This window comes from Aegilops tauschii, chromosome 2 (assembly GCF_002575655.3).
Source record: "Aegilops tauschii subsp. strangulata cultivar AL8/78 chromosome 2, Aet v6.0, whole genome shotgun sequence".
NCBI classification, from domain to species: domain Eukaryota; kingdom Viridiplantae; phylum Streptophyta; class Magnoliopsida; order Poales; family Poaceae; genus Aegilops; species Aegilops tauschii.
In genome coordinates, this window is record NC_053036.3 from 585,816,509 (window position 1) to 585,832,648 (window position 16,140).

The 16,140-nt window shown below is 47.9% G+C and overlaps 3 protein-coding genes across 3 annotated transcripts; 1 reads left to right on the plus strand and 2 right to left on the minus strand.

The window, feature by feature from the left end:
- Positions 1–4,929: 4,929 nt before the first annotated feature.
- On the minus strand, positions 4,930–5,961 carry LOC109766834 (uncharacterized). Its single transcript, XM_020325601.4, has one exon. It carries the CDS (start codon positions 5,772–5,774, stop codon positions 5,112–5,114), a length of 663 nt encoding a protein of 220 aa, XP_020181190.1. The 5' UTR covers positions 5,775–5,961; the 3' UTR covers positions 4,930–5,111.
- A 2,275-nt stretch (positions 5,962–8,236) lies between these two features.
- On the minus strand, positions 8,237–11,617 carry LOC109766832 (uncharacterized). Its single transcript, XM_020325598.4, has 6 exons — positions 11,226–11,617; positions 10,928–11,139; positions 10,441–10,758; positions 10,291–10,365; positions 10,043–10,117; positions 8,237–8,974 (listed from the first exon to the last, which is right to left on the minus strand). The coding sequence occupies exons 1-6, from the start codon at positions 11,425–11,427 to the stop codon at positions 8,429–8,431; spliced, it is 1,428 nt and encodes a 475-aa protein (XP_020181187.1). The 5' UTR covers positions 11,428–11,617; the 3' UTR covers positions 8,237–8,428.
- Positions 11,618–14,163: 2,546 nt separating this feature from the next.
- On the plus strand, positions 14,164–15,138 carry LOC109766838 (uncharacterized). Its single transcript, XM_020325603.4, has one exon. The coding sequence runs from the start codon at positions 14,323–14,325 to the stop codon at positions 14,983–14,985; it is 663 nt and encodes a 220-aa protein (XP_020181192.1). The 5' UTR covers positions 14,164–14,322; the 3' UTR covers positions 14,986–15,138.
- The last annotated feature ends 1,002 nt before the right edge of the window (positions 15,139–16,140 follow it).

A 16,140-nucleotide genomic window follows, 5' to 3' on the forward strand; every position in this document is an offset into this window, starting at 1 on the left:
ACGAACGGGGCTTAGCTCAATACCGCCTCCGGGTTTCCACCTCAGCGTAGCAAACTTGTTTAAACCTAAGAGTTTATGGAAGCAGCGGCTGGGAAGTCGTGGATGCAGACCAGATACACCGACAACGGTGAGAAACTCCGAAGACCACGAAAGCCGACTAAATCTTGATGGATCAACCACCAAACCAAAACCAACCGAATCATGGAAGACCCACCGATGAAGATAAGCACACCATTGGAACGGGGAAAGGGTCGGGATGACATGATTCCTACATTGGGACAATGCCACCCCCTCGTTCGCCTCAAACCAAACACGAAGACTTCCTAAAGAAAACCTGAGACAAATCACCCATGTCGATGCACACCAGATTCAGGTCAGATGTTGAGATCGTTGCCACCGAGGACCATGCACCAACGAGTTCTTCTTTGGTGACCTAGTCAGGACGGGCCGCCATTGAAGTTTGTTGCATTGGATAACCAGTCAGCATCATTTACAGCCTAAGCAACATCATTAGAACGAAAACCACCTTTAATTCTTTGCAAAACCACTCGCGAGTGACATTTATCCGGTTTTGCATAGTTCAACGGGTGATCTATCTGGTTTTAGAGTTCAGGGTGGATTTGATCTATCAGGATGGATTTGCATGATTTCCTCTCTTTTTTTACAGGACGCATCCCTGCGGATTCTTTAGGGTTGTGAAGCGGGTCAATATGGGCCGGCCCACACGAGAGAGCCAGGCCATGGGGAAGGACTTCCCGCTGTCCCGGGCTCCCGGCTAGTCCGTCCAGTCCACTCGCACTCTGCCTACGCCGGTTCGTCCTTCCCCCAGTTCGGAGTATTTAACAAAAAACTACCGCATTTCATGGAAACGTGCCTACAAACTACCACTTTACGATTTTGTCCCGAAAACTACCACTTTTTTCCTAATCCATGACAAAAAACTATCACTTTCGAAAAATGACCAGTTTAGAAGATTTAAACACATTTATGACAAGTGGGGCCCACCCGTCAGGGCTGGCGTGGCAAGAAAGGGGAGGGCAACAGCGGAGCAACGCGGCCGTGGTCAACAGGGCCGCGCACCGCGCCACGCTGCAGGTGGGGGCGGCGCCGGAGACGTCCAGGTGGGGGCGTGGAGCTGTGCGCCGGCGCCGAACGGACGGGAGCATAGCCGACAGAACATCCCGGCGGAGAAACAGGATGAGGATCCCTTCCGGCAAGCGCAGATCGTTGAGGGCGGGGTTCGGTACCAGCAGGATCGCCCCCTCCGCCATCGCCGGCCTGTCCGCCGCCACCTCCAGGATCGCCTCCCGCGGCCGCGGCGGCGACGCCGCCGCGGCGCGCGCCGTGTTCGACGCAATGCCCCGCCGCGATGCCGTCGCGTGGAACGCCATGCTCACCGCCTACGCCCGCGCCAGCTAGCCGCACACGGCCCTCGCGCTCTTCGTCGGCATGGGCACGCCGGACACCTTCTCCCTCACCGCCGCGCTCTCCGCAGCGGCGGCCGTCCGCTCGCCGGGCGCCGGCACGCATCTGCACGCCCGCCTCCTCCGCAACGGCCTGCGCGCCGCTCCCCGTCGGCAACGCGCTCGTCGCCATGTATGCCAGGTGCGCCCGCGCAGACGACGCCGCGCGCGTGCCTTCCGGGAGATGCGCGACCGCAACGCGCTGTCCTGGTGCTCGCTCCTCCACGCCCACGTCGCCTCGGGCCGCATGGCGCTCGTGCGCGAGCTGTTCGACAAAATGTCCGCTGGAAGCATCAGCAGTGTTGTCTGGAACACGCCGCTCACGGTGTTGACTTTCCTGCCACGTCAGCCCTGACGGGTGGCCCCACTTGTCATAAACGTGTCTAAATCTTCTAAACTGTTCATTTTTCAAAAGTGATAGTTTTTTGCAACGATTAGGAAAAAAGTGGTAGTTTTCAAAACAAAATCGTAAAGTGGTAGTTTGTACACACATTTCCATGAAATGTGGTATTTTTTGGTTAAATACTCCTCAGTTCGAGAGGAGGTTTTCATATCTTCTACAACCACAGCCGATTGTACAAGATATGAATGCTCCAGAAACCTTGGAGGCAATGGCGTGCAGTGAGGGGATTTCCCTGGCTTTGGACCTGAACGTCCAACAAGTGTAGATCTCCACAGACTGTCTTGCAATAGTCAAGCATATTCAGATGACATTTCTGGGCCAGAGCAAGGCTGTTACAGAGGAGATCAAGACGAGGCTGCAGATGCTACCTCATTCAGAAGTTATCCATGAGAAACGGGATTGTAATACTGAAAAGCATATGCTTGCCTACTAGTTTAGCTTGTGGTCGTCAAGACATTATTTGTATTCCGTTGATGTTTTAATTTGAATAAAGCAGCTTAAAAAAAGTTCAAGAGGAGGTTGCCTAAAAAAAAAGTTCGAGAGCTAGGGTTCCTCAAGGCTTGCTACGCCGAGTCAGCTCCGGGGAAGAAGACGACGCGGCTGCCGCAGGAGTGTAGAAGTGCATGCTCTAGCCAATGCAACCAAAAGACCGATCTGATGGAAGAGACTAGGCAATGCATTTTTACTCAACACTCCCCCTCACGTGTGGCTCCCTCAGGCCTCAACGTGGACCGAAAGTGGGCTGCAATTTAATTGCGCCAGCCGGGTCTTGAACTCAAGACCTCTTGGCTCTGATACCATGTAGAAGTGCATGCTCTACCCAATGCAACCAAAAGACCGATCTGATGGAAGAGACTAGACAATGCATTTTTACTCAACAAGGAGGAGATCGCTTGGATCCTTGACCGTGTGATCCATGTCGATCGTGCCCCTGCTGACTTCAAGGCTCGCAAGCTCCGAAACCCTGACCTGATTCTTTCGCCGGAAGAGGAGATGGATTAGGAGAAGGTGGGATACTATGCTGCTGTACGCGCGTTCTACAGAATTGCAGAGGAATTCTCAAAATTCCAGGCGTGGGTGCGCAGTGAGTACGCCAAGGATGGCTACGTGGAGGTCGATGATGACTTCCTCGCTAAGAGGGCCCGGATATGAGCACTCACGGAGAGGGAAAGGGAGCGTGCACTCAAGACGATCGACTTCTCTGATGAAGACGAAGATCTGAAGAGGCTTGTTACGCCCAGATGGCACTGAGTAGCTAAGAACTGAGCAGTTTGCGATGACACATAAGTTTAGGCTTGTGTTTCTTCTGTCAAAACCTCTGTAGTTTAGAGCCATGGCAATGTGAATTACCTCTGATGCTGTGTCCTACCTTCTGATACAGCAGCCAGCCCTATGTGCGATCTAGAACTTGATCTCATGTAGGTGTGAGGGATACAGACTGTGGAGTTGCAAATTCTTCTCTCTTTTTTCCTAGACTTCCGGGTAGGATAGACTCCCTAGTTTCATTGCCAAAACAGAACATGATCGCCTGTCTAGGCCAGGCACTGGTGAATGCCTTGTTGTACCCCTCTGTCTTTCATGATGATGAGAAATGCGTGTCTGCAGTTTTATCGGCACTGGCAGTCACGTTCAATGTCATGTACTGGCTTGTGACAAGTAATTGGAGATCAAGCTGTTAAAACAAACTTGCATTTTCACCTTCAGTGTTATGTAGTACTCCGTACTTGTTATGATCCATCCGTACTGTATTGTCATCCATGTCAACTGTGCTAAGCTAAGAACTGATGAACGCCTTGTATAATAATTCAGCATGTTTGCAGAAATGTGTTTTTGCAGTTTTATGACTGTTGTGTTCCTTGATTTTCCTTCTTTATCGGTTGTTAGTTTGTCAACCGGCTCTGTTTTCGTTACAAAAACAAAACATGGCCACCAAGTTCCAGGTTGCAGCAGATTTGAGTGCGAAGGCTGGCCGGCTCTGTGGAGAGATGGAGAAGGCATCTAACCGGTTTTTACTTGTCCCCTTCGGCTTTTCCACCGATGAGTTTTGACGAGTTCATGTCTGTAGCCTGCTGGGGTGCACAGCCCGGCTGGGCAGCTTTTGGAGGGCCTGCTTGGGCCATTTGACCAACTCCTAGTGAGTTAACTGGTCTGTGATAACAGAGTGTGTGCCTAATTGTTGCTCTTCTTATTGTTTCCGTTAGAGATTAATCAAAGTGTGCTGACTTTGAGTCAATTTCTGTATGCTTTTAATTGGGGGGAATATTTGATGGCTTCATCCATATAGTTGTCAGTTAAGCCTTATGAGCAATACATTGAATTCTGTTTTTGACAAGCTAGATGAAGCAGAGTTTCTAAACAGACAAGTGGACTGTACATTTGCGTTGTTGCATCTCAAACATACATTAGAAATCTGTTCATGTAATGGTTTGCAGGCATAGTTTAGAAACTAAACTAAGTTTCTTGTCCGTCATGGTGACACTGGTGAAATTATGGATAAATCTGATAAGTCCATACATTGATTTGGGCAATGTTTAGTGGCAGTAATGAGATAAGTACTGAATAGCTGTCATGTTTTCATGGGAAAACAGAACTCTCGATCCTTGTTTTAAGTAAGAGACCCTAACTATCCTAAAGAGATATTGTTGCTGCCTGGAACTTGACTAACAGGACGAAAGACATATTATCATACTAACTTGACTAACAGGCGTAGATTCTATTGCTAGTTCACATGTTCTATCATGACCTGCGTTCATGATTTTTTTTTTCTGAATCCATAAGTGCAGAGTGTTATGGTTAAAAGAGGTATACATGACACTCCGTCTAAATTTGCTTTGCTTTGGACGATGCGCTACATCCATCATTCAGCCTCGAACAGAGGATTGAAATGTTTGCAATTGTTGTTAGGGAGTAGACGTTTGGTTTGAGGACTGCATTAATTAAGTTGGCGTTTATAACAGTAACTGCATAAGTACTTACTTTCTGGCTTGCTTCCTTTGGCAACCAACTGGTAAAAGATCTTAGGAGTGTGTGCTCAGCAAGATAGCCAAGATGGTAGGCCACAAGAACAATCAAGGGATTTTTCATGGATTTTGTTTTGCTGAAACACTAATCTACCTGGAAGAAAATTCAGAAGAAAAGTGCATACCAATGGGGACAATCTACCTGCAGTTAAAATCTACCAACAGAAATCACTGTTTCACTACTGAAGAAAAAACGAGAAAGAAAGACACGAATCGTAGTAATCACTAGCAGTTCTTGTCTGCCGGAGAGAGCTTGCACTTGACCTTCTGGAAGACGACGGCCGGCGTGCCGGGCGGCGCGAGCTGCAGCTTGAGCGGGCACTTGGCCAGGACCTTGCACTTGGTGAAGTGCGCCTGGTACCTGACCTCGCCCGACAGCGCCACCTCCACCTGGAACACCCCCGTCTTGTTCTCCTCCTTGAACTCGGCGACACCGGCGTTGCCGAGCGCAACGTAGGCGCCGTCGGAGCCGGAGACGAGGTGGTACACCTGGGTCTTGCCGGCGGGGTGCGTGGAGCCCTCGTCGGCGAGCCTGACCCGCTCGAAGCGCTGGCCGTCGAAGCTGTAGTCGGCCTCGAGCGGCTCCGTGTTCTTGACGCTCATGGCCCAGTTCTTGTTCCGGACGGTGAGCGTGAGCGAGAGGTTGTAGGCGAAGGCGGTGGCGGGGGACGTGGCCAGCGCGAGCCGCGTGAGGGAGGCGTCGACGACGGCGACCTCGGGGCGGCGGATGAAGCCGTAGGCCGCGAGGAGGACGGCGAAGAGGACGACGCCGGCGAGCACGGCGAGGCAGGCCGCGCAGCAGAGGATGGTCTCGCGCGCGTCGTAGGAGACGCAGGGGCAGCAGCAGTCGCAGAATGCGTCGTAGCAGCCGCAGTCGCTGCAGCACATGGCTGGCTGTGGCTGACCCTGCCGGGATCTTGAGCTGGTTTCTTGGGCTGGCTCTTGAGCTGAGCTAGATCTTGGATGACACTGCCGGACTGACAGGAGGACGAACGCAGGAGGTAGGGGGTGGCGGCTTTTTGGAGTTTCAGCTACCAGTCGATGCGGATTGGGGAATTGCGGATTTACTTTTTCACTCGATGTGAACCTGTCCTGTCACCCTTTGTTGGAATGGAGGTAGGGACCCGATACCTGACAGCGATAGAAATACTGTACTAGCAACGAGTGGAGGACCCATGTCCAGTCAACGGGTCAAGTCGTCGAGCGTATTTGCGGCTAGGAGGCTTCAGCTGGTCCGGGAGAGAGAGGGGCCAAAATCACTGTTTGTTTTAATGTTTATAATCACGAGTTTTTTTTATAATCACGAGTTTACCATGAAGTAATTTCGTTTTTAAAGTTTTCATGATCCGACTCTTCAACCTACCGCCGGTCACGAAGGCGGTATGGTACCGGGCTTACCGCCATGGTGAGTAGCGATAGCCTCATCCACATTCGGACCATGTCCGCTGATCATTTTTGATTATTTTGACATGGCAGATGTATAACCCTCCGACGTCTTTGGAGGTAGCCTTGAGATCCTGCCATCAATATCTTTGGAGGTAGTCTTGAAACCCTACAATCGACGTATTTGCAAGTAGTCTTGAGACCTGCCGTTGACGCCTTTGAAGTAGTGGGGCAAATCTGTCCACACCCCCCCCCAACCCACCGCTCCTCCAGGAATTTGGCCCAAGCTCTGTCACTGCTTTGAAGGTACCCTCAAGACCCTATCACCAACCAGTGACGGAGCCAGCCAACTCAAGGAGCCTCGACAAAGCCTATGCGGCTATGCATGGTAACATTGTCGAGCATTTGCTCCACCAATTAACAATACTGACCTTAGTGTCTTTGTATTATTTGATGAAGTATGGCTAGAGCAGCTTAGGCAATCGTTTCGGGTTGCTGGGAGCTAGCTCCGCCCCTGCCCAACACGGTTGGACGTAGCCTTAAGGCCATACCACTGACGTCTTTGGAGGTACCATTTGACCCGTAGCCAATGTGGGCGACAATGGTAGATTTCTGCCATGTTAGCATGGTAAGCAGCTATACGGACCGAACGTCGTCCAAGGGCTACCGCCATTGACCATGGTGGTAGCTCATTAACCCTACCAGCACCGCTTGGCGGTAGAATCGAGGGTCAAATCATGCAAAAAATTCAAAATGGGGTTAGAGCATACTTAACTTTGTTAATAAGGTCAAAATAGTGATTTTGATCCGGGAGAGACTTAGAATTGGCTGTTTTCATCTTGTTTTAGTAGCTACAACTCATGTGAGCTCAAGCTTTTTATCATACACTTCCATGTGGGCTCAAGCTTATTCTGTAGGGGTGACAGTTCCTTTTCTAATGGAGCGCCAGAACCAGACCCTCCACCCCCCATATGTCAGGGCGGACAACTTGGACACCTCCCAGTCCCAAAAATGTCATCCAAGCGGACCCCTCAAACCCTGCTGTCCAACACCCCTCGTATCTAGCTCATATGTGGAGCAGGAATGAGGTGGTCTGGACACAACGACCATGTAGGATCTGGCCCACCCCAACCCTACAAAACCACCACCTCGATCAAACCTTAGCCTCTTTTTCTTCCACTTTCCTCACTCTCCTTGTCCACCCCGCTTTCATTGTTCCCCCCTTGCTCTCCTCCCCTTGTTGTACCATGGTCAGATCGGCAATGACTTCTCGTATGAGGTTGATCCTATCCATTGGAATGCCCTCATGGCGGTCAGATCGGCAACGGCTTCTCGTATGAGGTTGACCCTGTCCACCGGAATGCCCTCATGGCGGATTCAAATGAGGAACTCTCGCTTGGGGTTGCCCTCTACCGTTCGCGAGTGGATAGGGGGAGGCTCCTCCTCCTTCGTGCATTCTCTGGTGCCCTATCGGATGGCTTCCGCGGTCCGGACGGTTGCAGGAGGTTTGCGTGTCCGACTTGGAGATGCCCTAAGTAGTAGCCTGAAAAGAGAAGTAAAAAAAGCTACAACTCGTCATAAAATGAGCTAGCCTCTATCCTGGCATGATATCAAGTTGAGAGTTCATCATACAACACCTTGCACTAATTGGCGCTAGCTTGACCTAGCACAAGCCTAGCTACAGTTTGGTTTCTTTCTTCGGCAACGAAGACCTCGCTGATCCAAGGACTTGCCGTCACAGCCAAGACGCATTCATTGGTTTCATATACCGGATAGCTCAGGTGGCTCAAGCGACTTAAAAACCCTGGAGAAGGATTGTGAAGTCCGTTATGTAAAACTACATTTGTATCATTTTTATCCGAATATAAAGCAGAGCAGTTCATGTTCTAGAAAAAAAGCAGCGGCCCAAGACGCAAACCAGGAAAAACAAGAAAACTACAGTTTATCATCAAACCAGGAAAAACAAGTTAGAAAACTACAGTTCATCATCAAAATGAGCTAGCCTCCCAAGATATCAAGTTGAAGTTCATCATACAGTTCCTTGCACTAATTGGCGCTGGCTTGTAAACCTAGCACAAGCCATACAAGAGCCATTACTGAAAGATACAAACAACAGAAGACCAACAAAATTTGTCATCGATCCCAGAGTGTTTCCATCACTACACGTACTTGCCTCTGTACTTGGGCTTGGAACCTCTATCAGATTCGGGCTTCTTATCATGCTCCGCCGGGCTGAACACGGCGGTGTGCAGGTTGCCTTCCTCCATCCATTTCTGGTGGTTCTCCCTGAACTCCTGGTGCCGCTCCTCGCCCATCCTCTCGACCTCCTCCGTGTAGGGCCCCACCTTCACCATGGTCAGCAGGACCCGGCTGTACCGCAGGCTTAGGATCTGCTCGCAGGAGGACACCAGCTTGAAGCAGGGGTGCTCCGGAAATTTCGCCACACCAGCAGCATCATCCTCCCGCAACATTGGATAGAAGAAGACGAGCCTGCCACCAACCACCAGCATTCTCGCAGCAAGGTGGAGCAGGTCGTGAACACACTCGGCAAGGCTATATGGTGCGGTTGATGGAATGTGGTTCTCTCTCTTCTCGTCCGGAACTGTGTACGGAGGGATGATGCCTTTTAGGAGCTTCCGACCACCCGACTTGCGCCCACCAGCTCGGACGCCATATGGGGGATCGCAAATGATTGCATCAAATATCTGATGGACAAAAGCAGCAGTAGCTTATCATTTCTTGTGACCAAGACAATAGAATTAGACAGTATCAGAGGAGTAGCAGCACGCAGCTTACACAGAAGATAACCTCATAATACTAGCATCTAAGGAAAGATGCAATGTTCAGTTGTAGACCACAATCACAAACCAATGTTAAAATAGTACAATTATTCTATCACACAATAGTCCAAAGATTTTTTCACATAGTAATTCAGTTGATACATCTCGCAGTAGTTTATACAGTGTGCTCCAGGTACTGCTTTTAAGGAGTATTAAGCAAGTAATAACCATCAATTATTTTCTCATGGGACTAAAAATCAAATTTCACGGTGAATTTGTTTCAAATTAAAGATGGATATATACCAACGACATGAAGGTTATATAAACATTCAACTATGTGACTGTGAGTATCATGTAAGCACAATTGAAATCACAATCACAAAGCAATGTTAACATAATACAGTTGTTCTATCTCACAATAATCTAAAGATTTTTTCACATAGTAATTCAGTTGATATATCACGCAGTAGTTTATACAGTATGCCCCAGGTACTGCTTTTAAGCATATTTACTAAAAGAGCTAGGCAATTGTGCATTTTGCCACTGCCTTGCACTTTTCTGACCAAGGCGCACACTTATGCGCAATTATGCGCAGATTAAGCTAGGCGTTTTGCTATCACCTAGAGCCTAGGCGTGACTTTTTTAACTATGCTTTTAAGGAGTATTAAGCAAACAATAACCATCAATTAATTTTCTCATGGGACTAAAAAACAAACATTTCATGGTGAATTTGTTACAAATTAAGCTAGATATACCAACCACATGAAAGGTCATATAAGCATTCGACTATGTGACTATGTGAGTATCCTGACATATGTGTCCATGCAAGACTTCAAGCACAACTACAAACATTCAGCAGCATGCATTTGTGCAGAAGGGACATAGTTGCTGATGCTTTTTTTCATTTCCGACTAGTCATTAATGAACAATTCCAAAACTGCAAGTGATGCACAGAAACATTGCACAAACAACACAAAATGCAGGATAGTGTACCTCCTTCAATCCTGGACGCCAAGGTGGCAGGTTGTTATCTGCTCGCAGCACACACAAAGGCTCTGGCAACTTGTACTGAATAAGATAATATGGTCAATACATTAGATGAATTATAGGTATCCACCAACTCACAAACTAAATAAGAAGATCTACTACTTCAAGATCTAATAATGATGATTCAGACAGTATAGAAGCAAACATGCAAGAAGCTTCTCTGAACTGAAATTTGGTCAAGTCGACCTAATTACCTGCTCAAAGTTGCTCCAAATGTTGCAATCAGGACCACGACCATCCCGCACAACCCTTATATCAATATCTGCACCCTGAAAGAACTTTATAAGCGAGACATTGACTAGCAAAAGCACAGCTATGTATTTATTTCTGCAATAAGCACAAACCATAGTCATGGCTCCAAAATGTGCAGCGGCGACCAAAATACTCCCAGTGCCAACAAAAGGGTCATACACAAGTTTCCCAGTCCGTGCGAGCCCTTGGTTGGCCATGAGAAACGCCATTTCACAATCCATTGCAGTCGGACCAATGTACTTCCTGCTCTTCAACTGATACGTCGGCAATAGATGCCTGTCTGCTGCTCCAACCTCCCGGCCAAAGAATACCGTCTTCTGGACAACTGGTGGGAGGCCATTTTGTGACCCATAATCATCAGTCTCCAAGACAAAGAACTTGTGTTCGGGCTTCTTCAAATTAACACGGCCCTAAAACAAGAGAAATAACACAGCACCCATCATAAAAAGAAGGAACAATTGGCATCCACAAATGCCTACCTCTGGAATTAATAGTACACAACTACTCCCTCCGTAAACAAATATAAGAGCATTTAGATCACTAATTAGTACAAGGTAGTAGAAGAATTGTGGCAGTAACCTCGAATGGGATGTAAGTGAACCCCTTTATGATCTCATTCTGCTCTTCGAAGCTGATCACCTTGCCGAAGCTGTCGACGACAATCTTGAACGAACTTTCGGGCGTCAGGTATGGCAGCTTCCTCTCGTCGGGGTACTCCCGTATCGCCTTCTCCAGTTCGTCGTATGTGGCACCCTGTCCCCACAGTTCAAAGATCCCCTTCACGAGCAGGCCTAGAGCATGCAGTGTCCGGCATAAACGCGAGATGCTAGGTACTACAGTATAAATCAAGAAAGGTTGGCGAGGGGAGCTCGCTTACTGCGGTTGGCGATCTGCGCGGCCAGACGCTCGTCGCCGGGGAGGCGGACGAGGTGGAAGGGGGAGTCCTCGTGGTGGTTCTCCGGCATACGCCACTCGACGGCGTCCCCGGCGCCGGGCCCACCGAAGAGCTCGGCGAGCGATTGCACTTCCGGCCGCCGGTAGTCCAGGAGCCTGTGGTAGAAGACGCAAAGGTACCACATCTCTCCGCCTCTCCTTTCGAGTACCTCGGGCAGGTCGCCGACGGCGGAGGGCGTGGCGTCTCCGGCGGCGGCGGGTGGAGGGAATCGAAGCTGGGAGCGTCTAGGTATTGGCCGTAGCGAGCTCGATCGCCCGCTCGCCTATAGGGGCTCCTTCACGGGCCGGCCCATTATACAGGGTCACTGTAACTTTGGTTTGGATCTGTGTTTTTTCTGGTTTTATTGCTGGTTTCTGACGTTGGTTTTTGCTAGTTTCTTTAGCATTCATCACAGTTTATAAATAATATTCATACGTGAAAAAAATATTTCTACAATTCCATAAATCCTCGTTTAAAAATTCTTCTGAAATTTAAAAATATGCTCATACAATACACAAAATGTTCATGACATTTAAAAAATGTTCATAATGTGTTTACAAAGTGATCATCGTGTGTTAAAAACAATTCATCATGTATTTATAAAATTTTCGCCATGTATTTAAAAATGCTATATTAAATGTTCATTGTGAATTACATGTTCAATCTGTGTTTAGAAAATTGTTCACCGTGTATTTAAAAAATGTCACCGATTATTTAAATAATGTTGAACGTGTTTTTAGCAAATATTCAACATCTATTCAAAAAATGTTCAATGTGTGTTTAAATATGTTCAACGTCTATTCAAACAAATGTTTAACATGTATTAAGAATATACCCGACATGTATTTTTACATATGTCTGCATATATTTGAAAAATAAAGAAACAATATAACCGGAGAAAAGATTAAAACTAAAAAGGAAAATATGATCATAGAAATTAAAAAATAAAAACCTGAAAATACCCAGAAAGAAAACCGAAAAACAGTAAAAAAAAACTAGATGAGACCTTTCAAAAATCACATGCAAGGTTTTCCAAAACCGTAGCGCCTAGAGGTCCTACCACCGGGCCACACCACACTGATGATAGGCGTACATTAGTCAAGGCATATCTTTCGTGGTCGAAGCTATGCGCGAGAAGGAAAAATTGAACAGAAAATCTACCCGGCACACTACAACCCAAACTTGGCGTGTTTGGTATCCTGCATCGTTTTGGGCCTTTGCATGTGTGACTCAACTAGGCTTGGCTGAGCTAATGCAGGCTCAAAACTATATTGTGAACATTGTTAGGTAGCCTGCATTGCATCAGTGGCCAGATTATGACAGTTGTTTGGTGGCCTGCATTTGTGCTTTAGAGGTGACTAGATGCAAGCTGCAGTTGTTTGGATTGTCTACTTTATTGTTCTGATCACCCATTTTCCAAATGTGATCGTCATACCACCCAAATGCAGCACACTTCACAACAGTGATCACATATAAACAACAACAAAATTAACAATACTCCTACACCATTAACACCAATAGTGGGTCAATGGCCGCTGACCATGGCCTAGGTGAGTGAATCGACGTGGAGAATTCTGCGGATGTTGTGAGCTCTGACGGGTCCCTCCCACGCAAGCGGGGTTTGGGGCTTATAAAAGCACTCACCTGATATCTTGTGTATCGCGCTTTCGGACATGCCTACTTCAACGTGAGTTACAGTGCATCACCCTTAGCGTTGAGGGTACACGTTGACGTGAACAACTCAAGTAGTATATATATAGACGAGATATGTGTGAAGAGAGGATGGGCACACCTCCGGCGATTGATCCAACAGCGGCAGGTGCAGATGGATAGAGTAATCCAACTTCAAGGATTGACGTTGGGCTTGTAGGGAAAATAAGACAATATTTCGGTGGGTGAAACTACATGATCCATGGAAGAGAGTAGAAGATAAAGATTTCGTTGTACGAAACCTCATGATCCATAGAAGAGAGTATAAGATAAGATTTCAGTGTACAAAACCTCCCGATCCACAAGAGGGAAAAAGGAATAACGGTCACCAATGTGAATTTGTATACAAATAAGCTATTCCATACATAATAAAAACACAAGAGAATTTAGACAAGTCTTCATAATAGCTTAAGTGTTTAACTTGGTAACAAGTACACAAACGTCATAATAGCTTAAATGTTTAACTTGGTAACAAGTACACAAACATCATAATAGCTTTAAGTGTTTAACTTAAACAACATACTCGCAAGCTCCACTAAGTTCAACTTACGCACATAAATGAGAACACATAATAATAAGCAGGGACATCTTCACTCTTCAATCTTTACACGCCATTTCTTCATCCTCCTACAAGATGGTAGCAATGAAAGAATTAGTAAAGAACACAAAATTTTAATATTTAAATGAGTTTACACCGATGTAACAATCCAACGCTTTCACTTACGGGCAGTGTCATCACAAGACAATCAGAGGTAGGGAACTGAGGAAGACCGACATTTCAAAGGCTGGGTGATGGCGAAAATTATATAGCCGCAATATACTCCCGCATTGACATTTCAAAGACAATCCTCGTCGCCACCGTCACCGGCGCCAGCACAGGCTTGCCCCGACGACCGTCTCAGGTGGCAGCAAGGGAGGAGGGGGAAGGGGAAGGTGGTAGCGGGGGAAACCCTTGTCGTCCCCGAGTCGCCTTGTGGGGCGACACGAGGACATGGGGAGGGAGGGTTGATTAGTTTTTAAGAAAAGTCGCGCACAATTATGCTCGACGACATGACCAGACCCGTTGACTGAACATTGGTCCTCCACTCGTTGCTATGCCCGGCTTTTTTTGCCGTTGCTGTCAGGGATCCACGTTCATATGAAGTGAAAAATAAGACCCAATCCCCCAATCCGCATCGACTGGTAGCTGAAGCTCAAAAAAGCCGCCACCCCCTACCTCCTGTGTCAGTCCGGCAGTGTCATCCAGATCTACTAGCTAGCTTAGCTCAAGAGCCAGTCGAAGATTGGGCTCAAGAAACCAGCTCAAGATCCAGACAGGTCTCAGCCAGCCATGTGCTGCAGCGAGTGCGGCTGCTACGACGCATTCTGCGACCGCTGCTGCCCCTGCGTCTCCTCCGGCGCGCGCGACACCATCCTCTGCTGCGCGTGCTGCCTCGCCGTCCTCGCCGGCGTCGTCCTCCTCGTCGTCCTCCTCGCGGCCTACTGCTTCATCCGCCACGCCGAGGTCGCCGTCGTCGACGCCTCCCTCACGCGCCTCGCGCTGGCCGCGTCCCCCTCCACCGCCTTCGCGTACAACCTCTCGCTCACGCTCACCGTCCGGAACAGGAACTGGGCCATGAGCGTCAGGAACACCCAGCCGCTCGAGGCCGACTACAGCTTCGACGGCCAGCGCTTCGAGCGGGTCAGGCTCGCCGACGAGGGCTCCACGCACCCCGCCCGCAAGACACAGGTGCACCACCTCGTCTCCGGCGCCGACAGCGCCTACGTCGCGCTCGGCAACGCCGGCGTGGCCGAGTTCAAGGAGGAGAACAAGACGGGGGTGTTCCAGGTGGAGGTGGCGCTGTCGGGCGAGGTCAGGTACCAGGCGCACTTCACCAAGTGCAAGTTCCAGGCCAAATGCCCGCTCAAGCTGCAGCTCGCGCCGCCCGGCACGCCGGCCGTCGTCTTCCAGAAGGTCAAGTGCAAGCTCGCTCCGGCGAGCAGGTACTGCTAGTCATTGGTACGATTGGTGGCTAGTGATTTCTGTCGGTAGATTGGGAGGACCAACTGCAGGTAGATTAGATTGTCCCCATCGGTATGCACTTATTTTCTTCTGAAGTTTTCTTGCGGGTAGATCAGTCTTTCAGCAAAATACTTAATTTATGGAGTACTCAAACCTAACATCTAACAGCAATTGCAAACATTTCAATCCTATATTCGACGATGAATGATGGACGTAGCACATCATCCACAGCAAAGCAAATCTAGATGGAGTGTTACCTGTACCTATTTAAACCAGAAAACTCGTGCACTTACGGGTTCCAAGAAAAGAACAATCATGAACGCAGGTTATGATAGAACATGTGAACTAGCAAAAGAATCTAGGCCTGTTAGTCAAGTTATTACTAGTATGATAATATTTCTATTGTAAAAAAAATCATGTACCTAGTCCTGTTAGTCATGTTCCCGGCAGCACCAACAAAGGCAGCAACAATATCTTATCTCTTTAGGATAGTTATAGGATCTCTAACTTAAATGACAGGTATTCAGTACTTATCTCATTATTACTGCCAGTAAACATTGCCTAAATCAGTGCACAGACTTATCAGATTTATCCATAATTTCACCAGTGTCACCATAACGGGCAAGAAACTTAGTTTAGTTTCTGAAACTATGCCTGCAAACCATTACATGAACAGGTTTCTAATGTACTATGTTTGAGAAGCAATAACGCAAATGTACAGTCCACTTGTCAGTTTAGAGACTCTGCTTCATCTAGCTTATCAAAAACAGAATTTAATGTAATTGCTCATAAGGCTAACTGACAACTATATGAATGAAGTCATCAAATATTCCCCCCCAATTAAAAAGAAATACTAAAATTGAATCAAGGCCAGCACACTTTGATTAATCTCTAAGGGAAACAATATAAGAAGAGCAACAATTAGGCACACACTTTGCAATAACAGACTAATTAACTCACTAGGAGTTGCCCAAATGGCCCAAGCAGGTCCTCCAAAAGCTGCCCAGCCGACCAAAAATTTCTCTGCTCCCAGGTTGTGCACCCCTGCAGGCTACAGATATGAACTCGTCAAAACTCATCGGTGGACTTCCCAACTAAAAGCCGAAGGGGACAAGTAAAAACCGGTTAGATGCCCTCTATATCTCT